At 38.3% G+C, this 16,242-nt stretch overlaps 2 protein-coding genes across 14 annotated transcripts in view; one reads left to right on the forward strand and one right to left on the reverse strand.

The window, feature by feature from the left end:
- PHKB (phosphorylase kinase regulatory subunit beta) overlaps window positions 1–12,697 on the reverse strand; it is a 93,275-nt gene extending 80,578 nt beyond the window's left edge. For 5 of the 12 annotated variants that reach the window (XM_064459455.1, XM_064459451.1, XM_064459459.1 and 2 more), the window contains exons 1-5: window positions 12,499–12,644; window positions 9,846–9,958; window positions 9,486–9,578; window positions 3,150–3,239; window positions 971–1,109 (exon numbers count right to left, since the gene is read on the reverse strand). In XM_064459455.1, the coding sequence (XP_064315525.1) occupies window positions 971–1,109; window positions 3,150–3,239; window positions 9,486–9,578; window positions 9,846–9,900 (377 nt within the window). In that variant the 5' untranslated portion in view covers window positions 9,901–9,958; window positions 12,499–12,644. Of the gene's footprint in view, window positions 1–970; window positions 1,110–3,149; window positions 3,240–9,485; window positions 9,579–9,845; window positions 9,959–12,498 lie in introns of those variants that run through there. The other 7 variants (XM_064459453.1, XM_064459454.1, XM_064459452.1 and 4 more) reach the window with 4 other exon arrangements.
- Window positions 12,698–12,788: 91 nt separating this feature from the next.
- The window catches only part of ITFG1 (integrin alpha FG-GAP repeat containing 1), a 94,964-nt gene continuing 91,510 nt past the window's right edge, over window positions 12,789–16,242 (forward strand). For both annotated transcript variants that reach the window (XM_064459461.1, XM_064459462.1), the window contains exon 1: window positions 12,789–13,030. In XM_064459461.1, the coding sequence (XP_064315531.1) occupies window positions 12,847–13,030 (184 nt within the window). In that variant the 5' untranslated portion in view covers window positions 12,789–12,846. The remainder of the gene's footprint in view (window positions 13,031–16,242) is intronic.

A 16,242-nucleotide genomic window follows, 5' to 3' on the forward strand; every position in this document is an offset into this window, starting at 1 on the left:
TGACAATTTTAATAACATTTTTTCAGATTGGTGTCAGAGGTATAGAATCCAAAGCAGTGAACAGACACAAAAAAACCTCAAAACTTTTTATCTGCCAGGTAGATCATCTTTACTTCAACAGTATTTCTGGCCCTTCTTCCATAAGATACACTAGAATTTTGTCTAAGAATGTCATCACTACATCAATACAAGAAGCTGATTACTAAAAAGAGTAAATTATTCAATATCTGCATACCATCTTCTTTCTTAAAAACACTGCATTTGTGTTATGACCTCTGTGTTCTCCTGCGTGGCTGGGGTAGCAAGGTCGGAAATAAGGAATACTAAATCTCAGAAAGCAATTTCCATACTTATTTGACCTAAAGAGGGAATTATGAATAAATTATTATGGGAGGTAACTCTCCCATAGTTCTTAAGGTCATACAATACCACACAAATTTGTAACCTACTTCTCTAATGAGCCAACAGTAGAAACGAAAGAAACAGAAAATAAGAAGGGCTAACAACTGAGACTGCCCAACCTTTGTACCAGTGAGGATGACAGTCACTATTACTCCCCAAATCCGTGTTTCTCAGCATTCAAGGATTCAGTCTCCTATGAGTACCTGGCTTGTTACTACCTGCAACAAGCCTGCTTCCGCTCTGAACTCTCCTACTACATTCAAAATGAGCATTATTCCTTGAGTAGTTTGCCACAATAACCTTTATTTTTAATAGCATGTATTAATTCCTCTGTTTCAGAATATCGGTACCAACTAAATCATATGCAAACACGTTAGCTTACCAAAATCAGTGACATATTTAACCTAGTAGCTACATAAATATTTTTATTGAGATTTGGAAACATGCACCATCTCTATGGGTTTACAAAACTATTTTTGATTAAGCTTCATCTTTCAAAACATTCCCAGGGAACTGCATAACAGAAAGAATGTAACACGGCAGAGATGTGAGTTTAGAAGTTATTCACCTGTAAGCAAGGGCTAATGCCCAGGCACATGCAGCACAGTAAAGACTGTCATGTACTTTTGCCTTTCTGTTATCCCCATATGTCTTTGTAGGAAACAGACCTGTGGTTGGGCTTTGATGAACCAGCAATGTTGACTTAACTGGCAAAAGGAAAAAAAAGAAAAAAATGGTATTAACAGCACTTATGTTCCTTCCAGTTTCTACATAGATTTTCAGGAATAAATCAAGGTGTGAACAACCTGTTAGAGCATGCACAACGTAAAACAGAAGAGAAAGAAAGGTAAAGTCACACAAAAAATTTTACCATGTTGTTTTTAAGTCAAATTAGACCTTTTTTTAAAGAAAACAGTATTCAAAATTATTTCTATAGTTCTGTTCTAGTACAACCCACTCCGTACAAAATCTCTACAATGTAACCGTGTAATTTCCCTTTTATGGAAAAAAAGGGGGGCGGGTGTTACATTATGTCAGCTCCCGCCCCCCCCCCCGATAATCCAAATAGTCAAATTCTACAGAACTCTACATTCACAAAAATGAAATTTCTAACTTAGGCCAAATGATTGCATTCGTATATTTAAAAAAGGAAAGCAATGAGTAAGCAAGCAGAAAGGACGACTGCTGTTACTTAACTCAGTACCTTGACATAAAAATAGAACAAGACAGGAATTTTCCAGTTGTTGAAACTGAGTTAGAAAAAATACTAAATATTACTTTATTTTGTACTTTAATATTTTGCATTTTGTGAAATGTCTTCCTAAAATTGTATAAAATTTTAATTTTAAGACAAAAAAGCAATTTTTTTCCACAATGTTATCAAGTACCAATTTTAAAAAGCCTCTTTTTTATCTGTGTAGTAGAAATCAAGTATTTTAAATTAAAATTACAGCATTTTATGGCTTTTGGCATTATATTCTTCATTGACTTAACACCTTATAACAAGAACTTTGATAAAATGTTTCCTGGAGAAGTCAATATAGATCATTTAAAAATAAAGTATAAATCCAATAGTAAGTTTTTACTGAGGCAGCTGACTACTTGCAACATAAGTGCCCAACACACAAATAGCAAGCACCATCAAAGATTTGCTGCTGCTAAGTGTTAAGAGTAAATTGAACAGTCATCTCCTCTGTAAGAAGGATAAAAGCAATGCATCTACAGAAAGCAGCACATCTATTGATAGATCAGGTACAACTCTCAGATTTCACTTCAAAAAGCAATTTGAATGGAGTTCCACCCCACATTTTTAGAATGATGGAAAAATTGTTCACCATTCTATACCCTTGCCTGACTAAAACTTATATTTTAAACAGTCAATTACACAGCCATTAAAAAAACTGATTTTAGAATACAGGCAGGATTTTTATAACACAAACCCCCCAAGACCCAAAACAATCAAAATAAACCATTGCTTCTTTAACATGTATATTTTTAACTTTAAATGAATCCATAATGAAAAGAAAAACACTGTAGTTGCCTTAAAATAAGTTAGCTAACAGATAAAATTTCAGCACAAAAATACATTGTGGCGCCATTAGTAACAAAAATTAACTTCTAACTTACCACCTGTCAAAATGTCATAAGTACTACAAGAAAGTTTTTTTCCCATTTAAATGTTTCCTCAGCTGTATCTGGCTAATGTCACAACACTAGGCTACCACTCCATCCAAAAGAATTCTAAATTCTGTCTTATAGCTGGACTGGATTTCCAATATACATTTTCATTTTCAGCAAGAAGTGTAATTCAGCCCTCTAGTTTTTGTACCTTTCAAACTCCCAGCAGAAATTTTGGAATCTATCCTGAAGTAGGAATAATGCAGCAATGATATTTAACATGCAAATATCCATTCCAATTCATATCTGGGTTAGCTCAAGCATCAAAAACTGTCAGCAGATTACCTTTACCCCTCCCCATCCAAGACCTTCAGGTGCAACACGGTATCTATTTTACCATTTGACAAATGCAGATGATAATTTTGAACCCTATATACAGCTCATGATTTTTCAAAAAATGTAAGAAATATGCAAACACATGCATTATAGTATCAAGGAATCTCATGAGGAATTGTAATGACAGAACCCTTTACCTCTTAGAAAATAAAAATCCTTATTAAAGAATGCACATATTATTTTAAGAGAGTTATACTGAAAACCTTTCATGGTAGGAACAATTATTAACTTACCAATTCTGTAATAATGATCTAATTTGTCCCACAGACTCCCCCCCTCTGGTTTTGGAAGGTTAATACTTTTAAGTGGCTCATAAATTGAACCTAAAAGAAAAGAAAAAGAAAATCAAGCTCCAAATTAGTTTCATAATTCTACTATTGCTAAAAATTACCACAGTATGATTTTTTTCATGTCTGTTATACAAAAGCACAATTTATCGAATTGCAAATCAAATAAAAAAATTTAATTTCTATGATCCCAGAAAACAGATTTCCATACATTTTTCTACAGTACATGTTCACACAAACAAGACCTCCATCTGGATCTCCAATGGTTTGTAGATATTCAGCTGCAGAAAATGCTACATAATGTATAGTTTAATTATTGAAGACAGCCTATTAGATGTTAAGAATTTTCTAGGAATATTTTATTAGAAGTATGCTACAGACAGAATCCCTAAAGTTCTATAGGCAAACAGAAGGAAGAGGGACAGAAGTTGACCGAATTTAACTATTACTTTCCTACCTGCCTTCTAAAATGGTGAAGATGTATAACAATATAAATGTTTTATCTATTCTAATGTCATTTTCACCCACCACCACCACAAACCCAGCTGATTTCACATCTTGAATCAAAAAAAAAGGTTAGCTTATTCTCACATACTACCAAAGCTTAAACAACCTATGCAACAGATAAAGCCCCCACATTATCTACATTCCAGAGAAATACAATGCTACCAAATACACATACTTCCTTCTCCGTGTCCCACATAGTGACTGCTTCCCTATTTGCACTAAAAGGTCTGTTTTCCTGATAGCTGCAATGAGCTACCTATCAGAAAGACAATTTCTTAAAAATTACTGGGGTAAACCGTTCCCAAATTCTAATTTAGGAGTAGCATACTGCTCTCCTTCCATAAATCACTTTGGCTTTATCCAGTGTTTTGGACAGCAAGATCTCCCACAGAGCCATTTGATAACAGGAAGAATGAGAATTTCCCCTTTCCGGACTGCATGCTGTCCTTCTGAAAAGTTCAGAGAAATTACTTGCCAGGGAAGCCCAGTCAGCCAAGCAGTTCTGGCAGGATGTAGCAGAGCGCTCCTATTCAAGCTGCCTCTTTCACACTCCCAGCACATATCCAAGCATTAGACAGGAGATTGTCCATATACAGGACTCTCATCCAAACAAAATTAATGTCTGTTGAGCGGTGACAGAGGCTTTATTAATCAAATCCTGTGGTGGGGAGGTTGGAAAGTGTTTCTTGCCCCTCAGGAACTCAAACCCCACCTCTCAGATTAGCATTGCTCTTGCTTTGCAATTGTAGTAGTTAAAAAAAAAAGAATCCACCCCTCCTTGAGCAGACTCCTGGGACTCTGCTGTGCATGGATTCTCTGGTTATGTTTAACACATCTGAGCTTCCCCTACAGCCTTTCCTTTCCTCATTGGGAGAGATTAAGTTACAAACAGCACCTGGGTGTGGGGAGAGAGCCTGAGAGGGAAGCACAGAGAGCCCAATTTATTTTAGTTGCTTTAAAAAACAAGGCTAAGAGAAATAAAGTTGTTCTGCAATGGAAAACTTGTAATATATCACACCTTTTGTATATTCTGTTTAAAAATCAACATTCTGAGCCCAATTTAAATCATGTTTTCAAATAAATTTTATTTTTCTACTTCTTTTTTGCCTAGGAATCCCTGTCCATTATAAGATTCGCCATTTATATGGTTACACTATTAATTCAGTTACCTTGCAAAAGCACACAATACAGGGACCTGCAGTAACTGTAATTTTCTAAGATGATTCAGTGAAAGTAGGATAGAATATGCGTAGGAAAAAAATCTTCAGTAAGTCAGTTATTACATAAAAAGTAGCAAATTTATGAGAAATATTTACTTACTAGATTTTCAAAGGCAAAATAAAGATTCTTACTCTTAGGTTTGTGAATTGTGTAACACATACATAGTACACTGCGCATGAAAAAGGTTCAGAATGTCTCTTTCATGCAGACTGTTAACCCCAGTACTGCATCATGAAAAACAGTTGAGTGTTCACAGGCACATACACTTATACAGACAAGTCAAAAGTTTCCCAAATAAAATTCTTCTAATTTACATACTTACCAGACAATCTGTGACCCTCTGTGGCCAACAGAGAAACAAAATAAAGTTACCATGGACAAAAAGCATAGTATATTATTCTATTTCAGAGCATTCACAGATTTCAACTTTGTGCAGAAAGACGATCGAACAGAAAAGCATGAAAATGTCAAAGCACCACCATCTACAAATTATATTTTGGAATTTTACTAGCAGAAAAAAATTAAAACAGCCAGAATAGACTTGATGAAACAAAATGGTGTAATGAATTCAAAGTTCAAGAAAATTGACAAAAAGTAAATTTTTATGCCTAGAAATTATTCCTTAAAAGTATTCCTACTACAAGTAGGAGAACTTCTTTAAAGGAACACTTAAAACCGAAGTTTTGTGCATATTCTCCATTAGTTCCTCATTAGCATCTATAGTGTTTATGTTTTGCTTGGGGGTCTACAGCATTCTGCTGGACAAATCCTGAGATAAATTATGTTTCCTTAGTATCACAATATAATCAAAAGCAAGAAACAGATGGGACAAACATGAAGCTAGCTGCTCCCATGTGGTTTTTGTAGCAAGACCATAACCCAGTGGAAGCTATTTTTAGGATACCTAAAAGCAGCCCATCTACACTCTTTTCCAAAATCTATTTGATAGTTCATTTCAGCAAGACAAAAACCTGCCACAGAAAGCCATTTTCAATTACATATTTCAAATAGGTTTTCAAAATAAAAAAAAAATGACAGCAGCAAGACTCTGCAACACTTACATGTAGAAGAATGACATACGCAAAAGGTACCCTTGAGTTCTCAGTTTGTACATTAGCATTCAGAAGAAACAGAATGAGGACATTAATTTCAAGTACTGTTTTTCATAAATACCTCATTTCATTGTAACCATACAGTTTGAGTTTTGTTTTAGGTAAATAAGTAGGTATGCTAGGAAGGAATATAAAAAAATATTTTGTTGATTTAGTATTTCTTCAGCTGTATACTGGTATAACAACCCTATACAAAATTTAAATAGGGTACATTGTTTGGTTTTTTAGTGATTTTGAAGTAGTTACTGACTTGCAGCAATCCACTTCCGATGTAAGGAAATAACAGGCATACTTCATTCTTTGTGGAAGAAAATCTGAACTACAGATAGGAAATCAAAGTGTTGCTTTCTGCATTCATATATTTAATGTCTGATAAGAGAACACTCAAAATCCTTAACCCAATTCCAATTAAATCCCTGTTTGTCTTCAAATATTGCACTAAATATACTATATTCATACTTTGAATTAAAAATTAATCCCCTTTAATATCCTACCACTTACAAGTTCCAAAGTAATATGATTTCACCATTCTTCAAGTTGAAAAATTACTAAAAAGGATAGTAATTTCCTTTCAAAGTATTAGCGAACATGAGGAGATATGAAACAGTCCAATAACTAGTACAGAACTAAAGTAATAATCAGACAAGACACTTCTGACCTAGCCAAGGCATGAAAACTATAAGAAAATATTATTCACCAGACGAAACTCAATTATACAATTCCAGTAAAAATTTACAATTCAATTATCTATTCTAAGCAGAATACAAAAGGGAAGGAAATTAGGGAAGTTCTCTGAGGTAAGCTATTAGCAGTGTAAATACTTATGTATATACAAACTCTGGAGGCTGAGAATATGATGTCCTCCTGATGTTAAAGTACTTTCCCATCCACTTCATTTTTATTGCAGTTATACTTGAGATTAGCATTAATTGCTCTTTAGGGAAGACCTATAAACTGCCTAGATGTTTAGACTTAAAAGCTATGGCCAACATTTGGAAACCCTGCTCCCAAACTCATATATACAGAAGCTCTGAACACCCACATATCCTTGAAGATGGCAGCAATTGCCGATATTAAAGAAAAACAGTCAGCAGAATGGAATTCTGGACCTAGTCTATGTATAAAGATTTGCATATTTCAACAAGGATTGATTATTCTATTTTTTTCAAAGTACAGAATTTTAAAAAAAGAAAAGTAACCAGACACACCCCAACCTGAAGATTTCTTGCAAACAAATGGAAGCAACATAGCAAGAATTTTATTTCCAGCATTTTACATGCCAGAAAAAAAAAAAAGAAAATGTTTACTTGCATTATTAAGACAGCATAGACCAAATGAAAAGAAAACAGAAAAAAAAAAGCTGAGCATATCAGATTTCTTTCTAGATTTGATGAGAATACAAACTGGCCATGGTCCTTCTGGACCAAGAAGTCATCATCCCACTCTACTCAGCGCTTGTCAGGCCACACCTGGAGTACTGTGTACAGTTCTGGTCCCCGCTATACAAAAAGGATGTGGACAGGCTGGAAGGGGTCCAGAGAAGGGCCACCAAGATGATCAAAGGACTGGGAAGCCTGCCATATGGGGATAGGCTGGGAGAACTGGGTTTGTTCAGCCTTGAGAAAAGGAGGCTCAGAGGGGATCTCATCACCATGTACCAGTACTTAAGGGGTAGCTACAAAGAAGATGGAGACTCCCTTTTTACACAGAGTCACATGGAGAGGACAAGGGGGAACGGACACAAGTTGCTCTTGGGGACATTCCGATTGGACACCAGAGGGAAATTTTTCACAGTGAGGACAGTCAACCATTGGAATAATCTCCCCAGGCAAGTGGTTGACTCAGCCACGTTGGACACCTTCAAGAGTCGTCTGGACAGGATGCTGGGCAATCTTGTCTAGACTGTGCTCTTCCTAGAAAGGTTGGACTAGATGATCCCTGAGGTCCCTTCCAACCTATGATTCTGTGGAAAGTCACTGGGACCAAAGAGGATTTTATTTCTTCACGCAGCAAAGTTTAAGAAATTATATCATACTAACAAATTGTATCCTCCCAACATCACATTTCCTTTCCTTCAAGACTTCTCCTGCAATCTCTCCTGAGATCAGACTTAATACAGTACTGGAGAGAAACACTGTTGGATACAATACAGTTTAATCTAATAGTTGTCCGCCATGAAATACATCTGCTTTTAGGTCCAAACCGATGTAGTTGAGCAAGGTGATAGCAGAAAATAATTTTCAGAAGCACTTCCACTAGAAGAAAAATTCACTTCTCATATATGTAAATATCTGAACTCTGATTTCACAAATTTAACATGTACCAACTGTGCTGTTGCTGGTAGAGATTTTTAATCACTACACATAGGAGGAAACTATGATCTTTGAGCAAGAAGCTGGAGAGGACAACCTCCTGATATCCCTTCCAAACTGAACTATGGAGAGGAGCTGGGGGAGGGAGAAGAGAAAGGTATTAAGGTATTCCTCTATCTGAATAAACATTAGGAATAAACACAAGGTACAAAGTGTTACCTAGGTTGAGTGATGGTAAGACAGGTAAAAATGAGTAAAATCTTGTAACAGTTTCATTTAAATAGTTTTAAAGTGACAAAACTTTTCAACTGTCATTTATCAAGAAAAACCATGTATTAGACTGTACAAGTAATTCCATTAGAATTTAAGGGAGAAAGAAAAAATATGTACCAGATTAGTTTGTCCTTTCTGAAGTGATTTATCTCTCCAGTATATTATACTGAATGGAAATTACTGATTTCAGGATTTTCAGTAACTAACAACACACAGAAGTTACTAAACACCAGAAATAAAACACTGACCATCATGCCAGTACACGGGAGCTTCATATAACCAAAATACACCAAAATGCCAAAGTCTATGACCCAAGCGTTGTAAAGGCTACAAGCAAGGCAGGAAACCATTCAGGATATTCAAGGCAATCATTGTCATTTCTGAGAACTCAGAACAATAGCTCTTCAAACTACTAATGTTTATTTTGTATCATACCAACAGAAACATCAAGTATCAATAAAATAATTAGGAAAGAGTAATTTTTTTTATTACGATGATAACACTTCATACACCCTTTAACATTAAGAGAGGCAAAACAGAAATGCCACAAGCAGTTCAAGTTGTGGGAACAGACAGCTGAAATCCCTTTACCTGGTTACTCTCACTAGCACTTGCACTGCTTCTGGGTTTCAACATAGACTAAACAAGAGTCCCATACAGTTTTCCCCAGATCAGCTAGCTTCACATATGGACACATCTGTTCCAGTCAAACTCTCTTCAAAATATATAGAGCCAAAGGAATAATGGTCTTGACAACTTCATATATACTAGCTCCTAAAGAGAAGCTGTGCCAGGGGGCTTTATTTTGCTTCAAATTAATTTCCAAAAGTCAAGCTTTGGAACAAAAACTGACTTACTGGAAATTTTACTTCCTTTTTCTGAACCAGTCATGTTGGGTTTTTTTAGGAGTTTAAACACCATTCTCAGTGCTCCTTTCACATGACCATCATCTTAAAAGAGAAATTTCGGTTCAGAGATTGTTACACTGAGAGATACGAGAACACAAAACAGGAAGATTTCAATCTAACAGTAGATTTCAATCTAAGGAGATTCCAATTGTCAAATTTTCACTGAAAGAGCTTAAATTTTTAACTTCTACTGTACAGTGCTAAAAAAATTGCTAGCACAAAACACTGCATGAAAGACAAACCACAATTATTTTTTTTGTTGAGTTAAATAGCCACAAACACAAACAAAACACAGAACTGCACACTTACCAAATTTTAAAAAAGCAAGCGCAGAGGAGGTTCTGTCATCATCCAAATTGGCCATTTCAAATTGGTGCAGCTAATCACAAACATCTCAGGCTAAGCTACAGCAATTTTCAAAACTAGTAAATGTTAAAGGCAACCAGCATCAAATTAAGTGAAAGCAATGCTAGTGGAGTTATTAACATGACAGAGCACACAGCACAAAGGGTAGCAGAGGTCCATTACATTTTGTGTTTCCCTCTTCTACTCTAAAAATTGCGTTTATTTTGCTTTTACTTCCGTAAAACTTATCTGAGTAAAATGATACAGTCTACACAAAGTCCATCTTTTGAACATTAGAGAGTAGCTTTGTTATTCAATAGGAAATTTACTACTAATATCAAAAGGTGCTGAATAAAATCTATTTCATATATTTCAGGATTAAATAAAAATACTGATATAAAAGCATTAATAGTAAGCACGAGGAGCTAAAATTCTGCTTATGCATAGTGCTGGTTTTATCCCAGTTTACACTAGGATGTTTCTTGCAGTCATACATATTGCTTACGGTACTGAATATCTCAGTTACTTGAAGCAGAACATTCTCCAGTTTGGAATGTAAAATAAGAAGATACTGTTTGCAACTATGATGGCAAGTTTTTCCTAATTTTTTAAAGAAGTTTATGTTTTTCTAAAGTAACAAAAATTTCCAGGGTTGCAGACTGGCCAACTACTGAATATCTTTATCATCTGTTCCTAACTGTTAATTATCACAGTAGTAACAAATTAAACAGTATTTTATTGCTCAAGGAAGGGAAAGAAAAAATTCTCAATAAAAATTGTTTTACTGGCAAAAATGTAATTCATAACTTCATCTACATAAACATGAAGATATGGATTACCTCCTACAGGACAGGGTCTTAAATGGTACTTTGTTGTCAGCTATAAAACATGAATCAGGCATTTCAGGCCCATGTGTCTATACTCCATGTTTACCATATCATACTCCAAGCATCATACTCAAGAAAAAACCCAAAACAGCACTGTTTATATACTGGGACTCTCAAGCATAGATCTCAGCCAATTCAGAACAGTATGGGTGAGTTTCAGCCCCTTTCAATGGCTATACCAACCACATCTCTTTCTGATGGTGCCAGAAAGGAAGTATAAAAGCTCTGCAGTTATGCAAATTTCAACATACTTATAAAGATGCAGGAGTACAAGAACATAGTTTTCATTTTTAGATATGAATGTTATCTGCAAGATTATATACAAAAGTTGATTTTTAAATCAACTGTTTTATCAGAAAAGCATTTCAACTAAAATAATATTTATTTCTTCAGTAAATAAATTTCTTCAGTGACTATATAAATGACAAAATATCTATGAACAGGAACAGAAGGAAGCAAGCTACAATAATAATCTGTCATTATCACTGAAGACACTTCCTTATACATTTAACAAAAAAAAGAAGGCAGTGACAGTTAAGGAAAACTCAAGCATTTAAAACCATCCAAATGCCTTCTGCAGTCACAGGGCCTGAACCTGCATGGGAATCCTGGCGTTGGCATGCTGCCTTGTGACTCAGGATGCACATACTCCAAACATACAGGTTCCAGACTTCGTTTTGTAGAGCACTATGGCTATGTTTGTAAATCGATTTTCAGATAACAGTATCGAGTAGTCATAATTGGCCACAAAGTAACAACTCATTTACTGGATAGCCTTAATATTGGTATTTTGCAAATTAATACTACACATAAGTAGATTTTTTAAAGCCAGATGAATCAGAATAGTCTTTAATCAATGTTACTTATGAGAGCCCTCATAAAACCCTGTCTTCTTTTCACACTGTCTGATCAGACATTACCACAAGAGAACCAAATACGTAAACAAGGAAATAACCATTGAGTTTTACAAGCACCTATGACAAATAAAGAAACACCACAGGGATCATTTGGAAAACTGTTTCCATCAGAACATGAAGAATTAAAGCCCTACTAAGATTGTGTTTTACTGAAAAAATAATAAAAATCGGGTTATTTAGTTAACTTCAGAAATTCAAGCCAACTCGGTAATCATCCTTTTACCAAGGCCAGAACGTAGCTGCCATGCAGTCCAAAATCAGAACAAGAAGCTCTCAGGTTAAAAAAAAAAAAAAAAAGAAAGAAAAAAAGAAAAATTATCTTTATCCAAGGGAAACCTGGCAGAAGCTGGTACTTTTGTGTAAGCGCCTGCAATTTTAAAATACTTCTTCAGTTCGGCAGCTTTATAAAACTGCAGCAACCCTACTGCAGCGGCCACCCGCACGACCGCGCTGCCAAATGACACCTGTGGATCATCCGAAGCTCTGCCGGGCCGGGGGGGACCCGTTTCAGAGCACGGCGCTGGGGGCCCGCCACGGCAGGAATGCCGCCGTGAGGGGCCGGCAGCCGTGAGGGGACCAGCCGCCCGGCCAGGCGCGGGAAGAGCCCTGGAGGGCGGGCCGGCGGCGAGAGGAGTGAGCCGGCAAGCTGCGGCGGGGAGCGAAAACAGCCAGAGAGAGGCCCAGCGCTCGTGGAGGACGGCGGGGCCTGGGGTGAAGAGGTGAGGGGAGCGGGGTGGTTAGTGCGGGAGGGGAGGGGCGCCGGCGAGGACAGGGAGCGCCCGAGCGCCTCTCGGGACAGGCAAGAGATCAGACCTGAACGTTTAGTGCGAGCCCGCAGCTCCAGCATCTTCCAGCTCACATCGGCCATACGGGCCGCCGCAGAGGCCCCCGCCGCCACCTCCATCCCAGTGAGGCTCCGCCGTCCAGGCCCGACCGGCCGCCCTCACCTCACCGGCGCGGCAGCGGAGGAACCGGGCTGGCGACCTCTACTCGGTTACCTACGGCAGCCGTAAAGAGAGGCGCTCAGCTTGTCGCGCCATTGTCGTAAAGCTGCCGGGTCATTCCCGGAAGTGGGCCAGCTGTTCTGACGAACACACCCCTGCGCTGCCGTAAGTGAGGGTGGGGGCGGGGAGCTGGGCTGCGCCGTGCTACTGCCGGAGGATGAAGATGACGGGCTGCCGCCGCGGGCTCAGGTTATGTCTGTTGCTGCTGGCCCTGGTGGGGCCCGGAGGCGCCTTACAGAACGTCACAGCCCAGCTCTTCGGGGCGGAGGCCTACGGGACATTAGTGGCCTTTGGCGACTTCAATTCGGACAAGCAGACGGACCTGTTCGTGCTGCGAGGCGGTGAGTTGCGCCTGGCGGTGGGGCCGCTGTCCGTACCGGCGTCGGCCTGGAGCAGGGCGGGAGTGGGGCCGGCCGGGTACCGTCGCGGGAGCTCCCGGTGGCGGCTGCAAGGCCCCCGGGGTCGGCGGGCGTCTGCTGGCGACCGCGGAGCGAGGCCTGGGCCGGCTCCGGAGGGGCCGTTCCGCTTGGGCGCCCTTTCCCGGCACTACGGCTGCTTGTTGGAGAGGCGCTTGCTCGGTCCTTGGTGGGCAGGGCGGGGCTTTCCCGGTGGGAGCTGTCCCATGGGGAGAGGGACTCGGTGGCCCTCGTGGGTCCCTTCCAACTCCAGATACCCCTGTTCCCCGAATTAAGAGCTGCTTGTCCTGGCCTTGTATTCTACAGCATCGCGCTCAGTGCTCGCCACTGTTTGCAGCATTGCTGAGGGTGAGCATAGTGAGCAATAAAACAATTCTCAAGACTAAAATTGATATTTGCATTGCTCCTGAGGTATTTTCTGTATGGAAGAAGATATTTGCAACTTGCACTAAAATACAGCTTCGTATAGGGCAAGAAATAACTTTCTTCAAAGTTGCATTTATGGTGCAATCTGAAGAGTTTGTCCCGCAGAGTGAATGGTCACAAACTGTTTTTCGTTCCTGCTTTCATAATATTTTGGGAAACAGAGATGAATGTTTCCCAGCTCTGAAGAGGATAAAGTGCACGTTATCCTACCTTGACCATTGTGTTAAAGTAGAAGGCCAGGTAAATTTGTTGCATACAGCCGTCATCTGCCATGAGTTCCTCTTTAGGCTTCAGATATGGGGAGGGACCCCAAATCAGAGCTGTTTGTCCATGGTCAGTGTTATTTGTGGAGGTTAATCTTGGATTATTTTAACCACTTGAAGCTACACAATAAGATAGTAAATTTATTCTCAAATTCACCCTTTTTATTCCTTCAATCTCAGAAACATTTCTATAAGTAGCTTTGGTAAAGCATGAGTGAATTTCCCATCTAGCTGAGTTATTTAAATGCATGGCTTCTTGAAAATGCTCCACTGGCACATCTACTGAAAAAATGCATGGAAAGCTTAGATTTGAAATGAGTGTTGGTGATAAGAGATTTAACTTTTACTTTCTTTCAGATGAACGCATATAAAAATACGAATAGTTAAAAGTTTTAGGAACACGGCTCATGGTTTCTTCTTTACTTCTGCACAGCAAGCCCTTGCTATAGTTTTTCTACTTGATACTTTCTGTAAAAATCAGCCTGAAATAACCTACTTGAAAACATTTTTCATAATTTAAGTCTTGACAACAAGTAGCTTGAAAAATGTACATAATAGCCTCTAAACAAAAAGTAATAGCCAATTTTAAATAGTAGAATTTTAAGTAGTAGAATAAATGGGAGCCAATTCTAAATAGTGATGAAGAAGGGAGCACTGGAGATAATACTAGACTTTGAGCAACGATGATGTGGTAAAGAAGTCCGGTCCTGATAATCCTGGCCCTTAATAAGGAAATGGGGATGTTGCCTTGGGCCTTTTGCTGGATTTATATTACTGTTCTGATCATGAATTGCTTTATTTAGATGAGAGTGATGTTCCATATGCTCAGATATATGAAAGAAAAATCAGTTTGTATGCAGAGCTTTGTAAGAGAGGGCAAACTAGTTAAATGTAAGAGGTAACCTAGATCCAGAAGTGTCTTGTTGCAAGAACAATTCAAAATTACCAGTGGACCCTGGGTTTCACAATTTTTTCAAACTAAAAATATACAAATAAATGGAATTGTGCATTCACTTACCTGTTTTGTAAGTCCATGCACCAAGCAGGTCTAAGTAGGGAAGCTCATGCTGTTTGCTTGTTCAACCTACCACCTTCTAGTTGTGTTTGATGCCTCTTCTAGTAGTACAGGGCAGAGAGTGGTTGTTCCCCTGTTTGCCTTCTGCATTTCTTTGGGGAATTTTGAAAACTTCTGTGGTGTCCTCACTCAGATGTTCAGACTGAAGATCTCTAATCTACGTAATTGTTGTATGTATGGAAACTGTTCCCCTTTTTTACACCTCCTATGTACTTTTTTCCTTTCTTGTGTATTCTTTTTGAGACGAGAGGACAAGCACCACAAACAGCAACTAGAATGCGTGCATTATGGATCGAAGTAGTGGCATAGTGGTTTTGTTTTCTGTTCGACTAATAATTTCCAGTATTCAGTTTGTTTTGACTGCTGACTAATAGTCAATAGACCAATGAGCACAGAGCTGAAATTTTCATAAATCTATGCTTAGTGACCATAAAAATCTCATTTCTGAGTGGTGTATAATTGACTTGGAACCTAATATGTGTAAAACCACATTTGCTTCTTCATCGTTATCATTACTTTACCACATAGATCATAAAAAGGCAAGTGAAAGTGTATGGTGTGAAATCGGAATGACAAGTTTTAGCAGTCAACCCACAGCCTTATTATCAAAAGCTTCACCAGCCAGCAGGCGCAGGCTGCTTTACCTTACTGCGTGCCAACTTTTTCAATCATCTGTGAATGTGTAGTGCAACCCAGGCTTTATTAGCTTGCCAGAGGCGACTGCACTAGGCACCCATATCCACTTCGAAAGGGTTTGTTTTCATTAACTTATTTGCTGGCATATTCTCCTTGGCAAATACGTTTATGGCAGTTATCTGGTGTGTTTTTCATAGCCAGGAAGCTTGTATTCTGCTATTTCACAGCTGTGAACTTTGCCACAGAATGATGCTTTTGAAATACACTGTGGTAGCTCGAGTTTGGAGCTGTAGAGTTATTTTTGGTTAGCTAACCTGATTTTTGCAGTTTGGGGTGCTACAGGTAAGGTTTGTGGAGAATGCAGAAAACAAACTTAAGAACGGATATGTAAAAAAATTTTATTTTCTTTAGCTGTGAACTATTATTTTACTTGCAGAAGTACGTGTTTTTGTGGTTTACTGACTGAGAATACATTTCATCATTCAGGTTAATTTTTTTTCTTCCACAAATTTCAATTATTTGTGCAATGTAAAATATGGGTGTTTATTTAGATCTTCCTGAAATAACTAAATTGTAGTGGCTTGTATCATTGCCTCTAAATGAGAAAATGCTGCAGGGAACCAGGTTACTTCTGTGAGTTCCACTTAAAGTGCTTTTGTCAGCCAGCTTGGGAAATTGGTGTCATATCCTGCTATGTCAGAGACTGTATTAAAATAATTCATTTGGATTAGCTTTTA

Source organism: Phalacrocorax carbo, chromosome 8 (assembly GCF_963921805.1).
Source record: "Phalacrocorax carbo chromosome 8, bPhaCar2.1, whole genome shotgun sequence".
Lineage (NCBI taxonomy): Eukaryota > Metazoa > Chordata > Aves > Suliformes > Phalacrocoracidae > Phalacrocorax > Phalacrocorax carbo.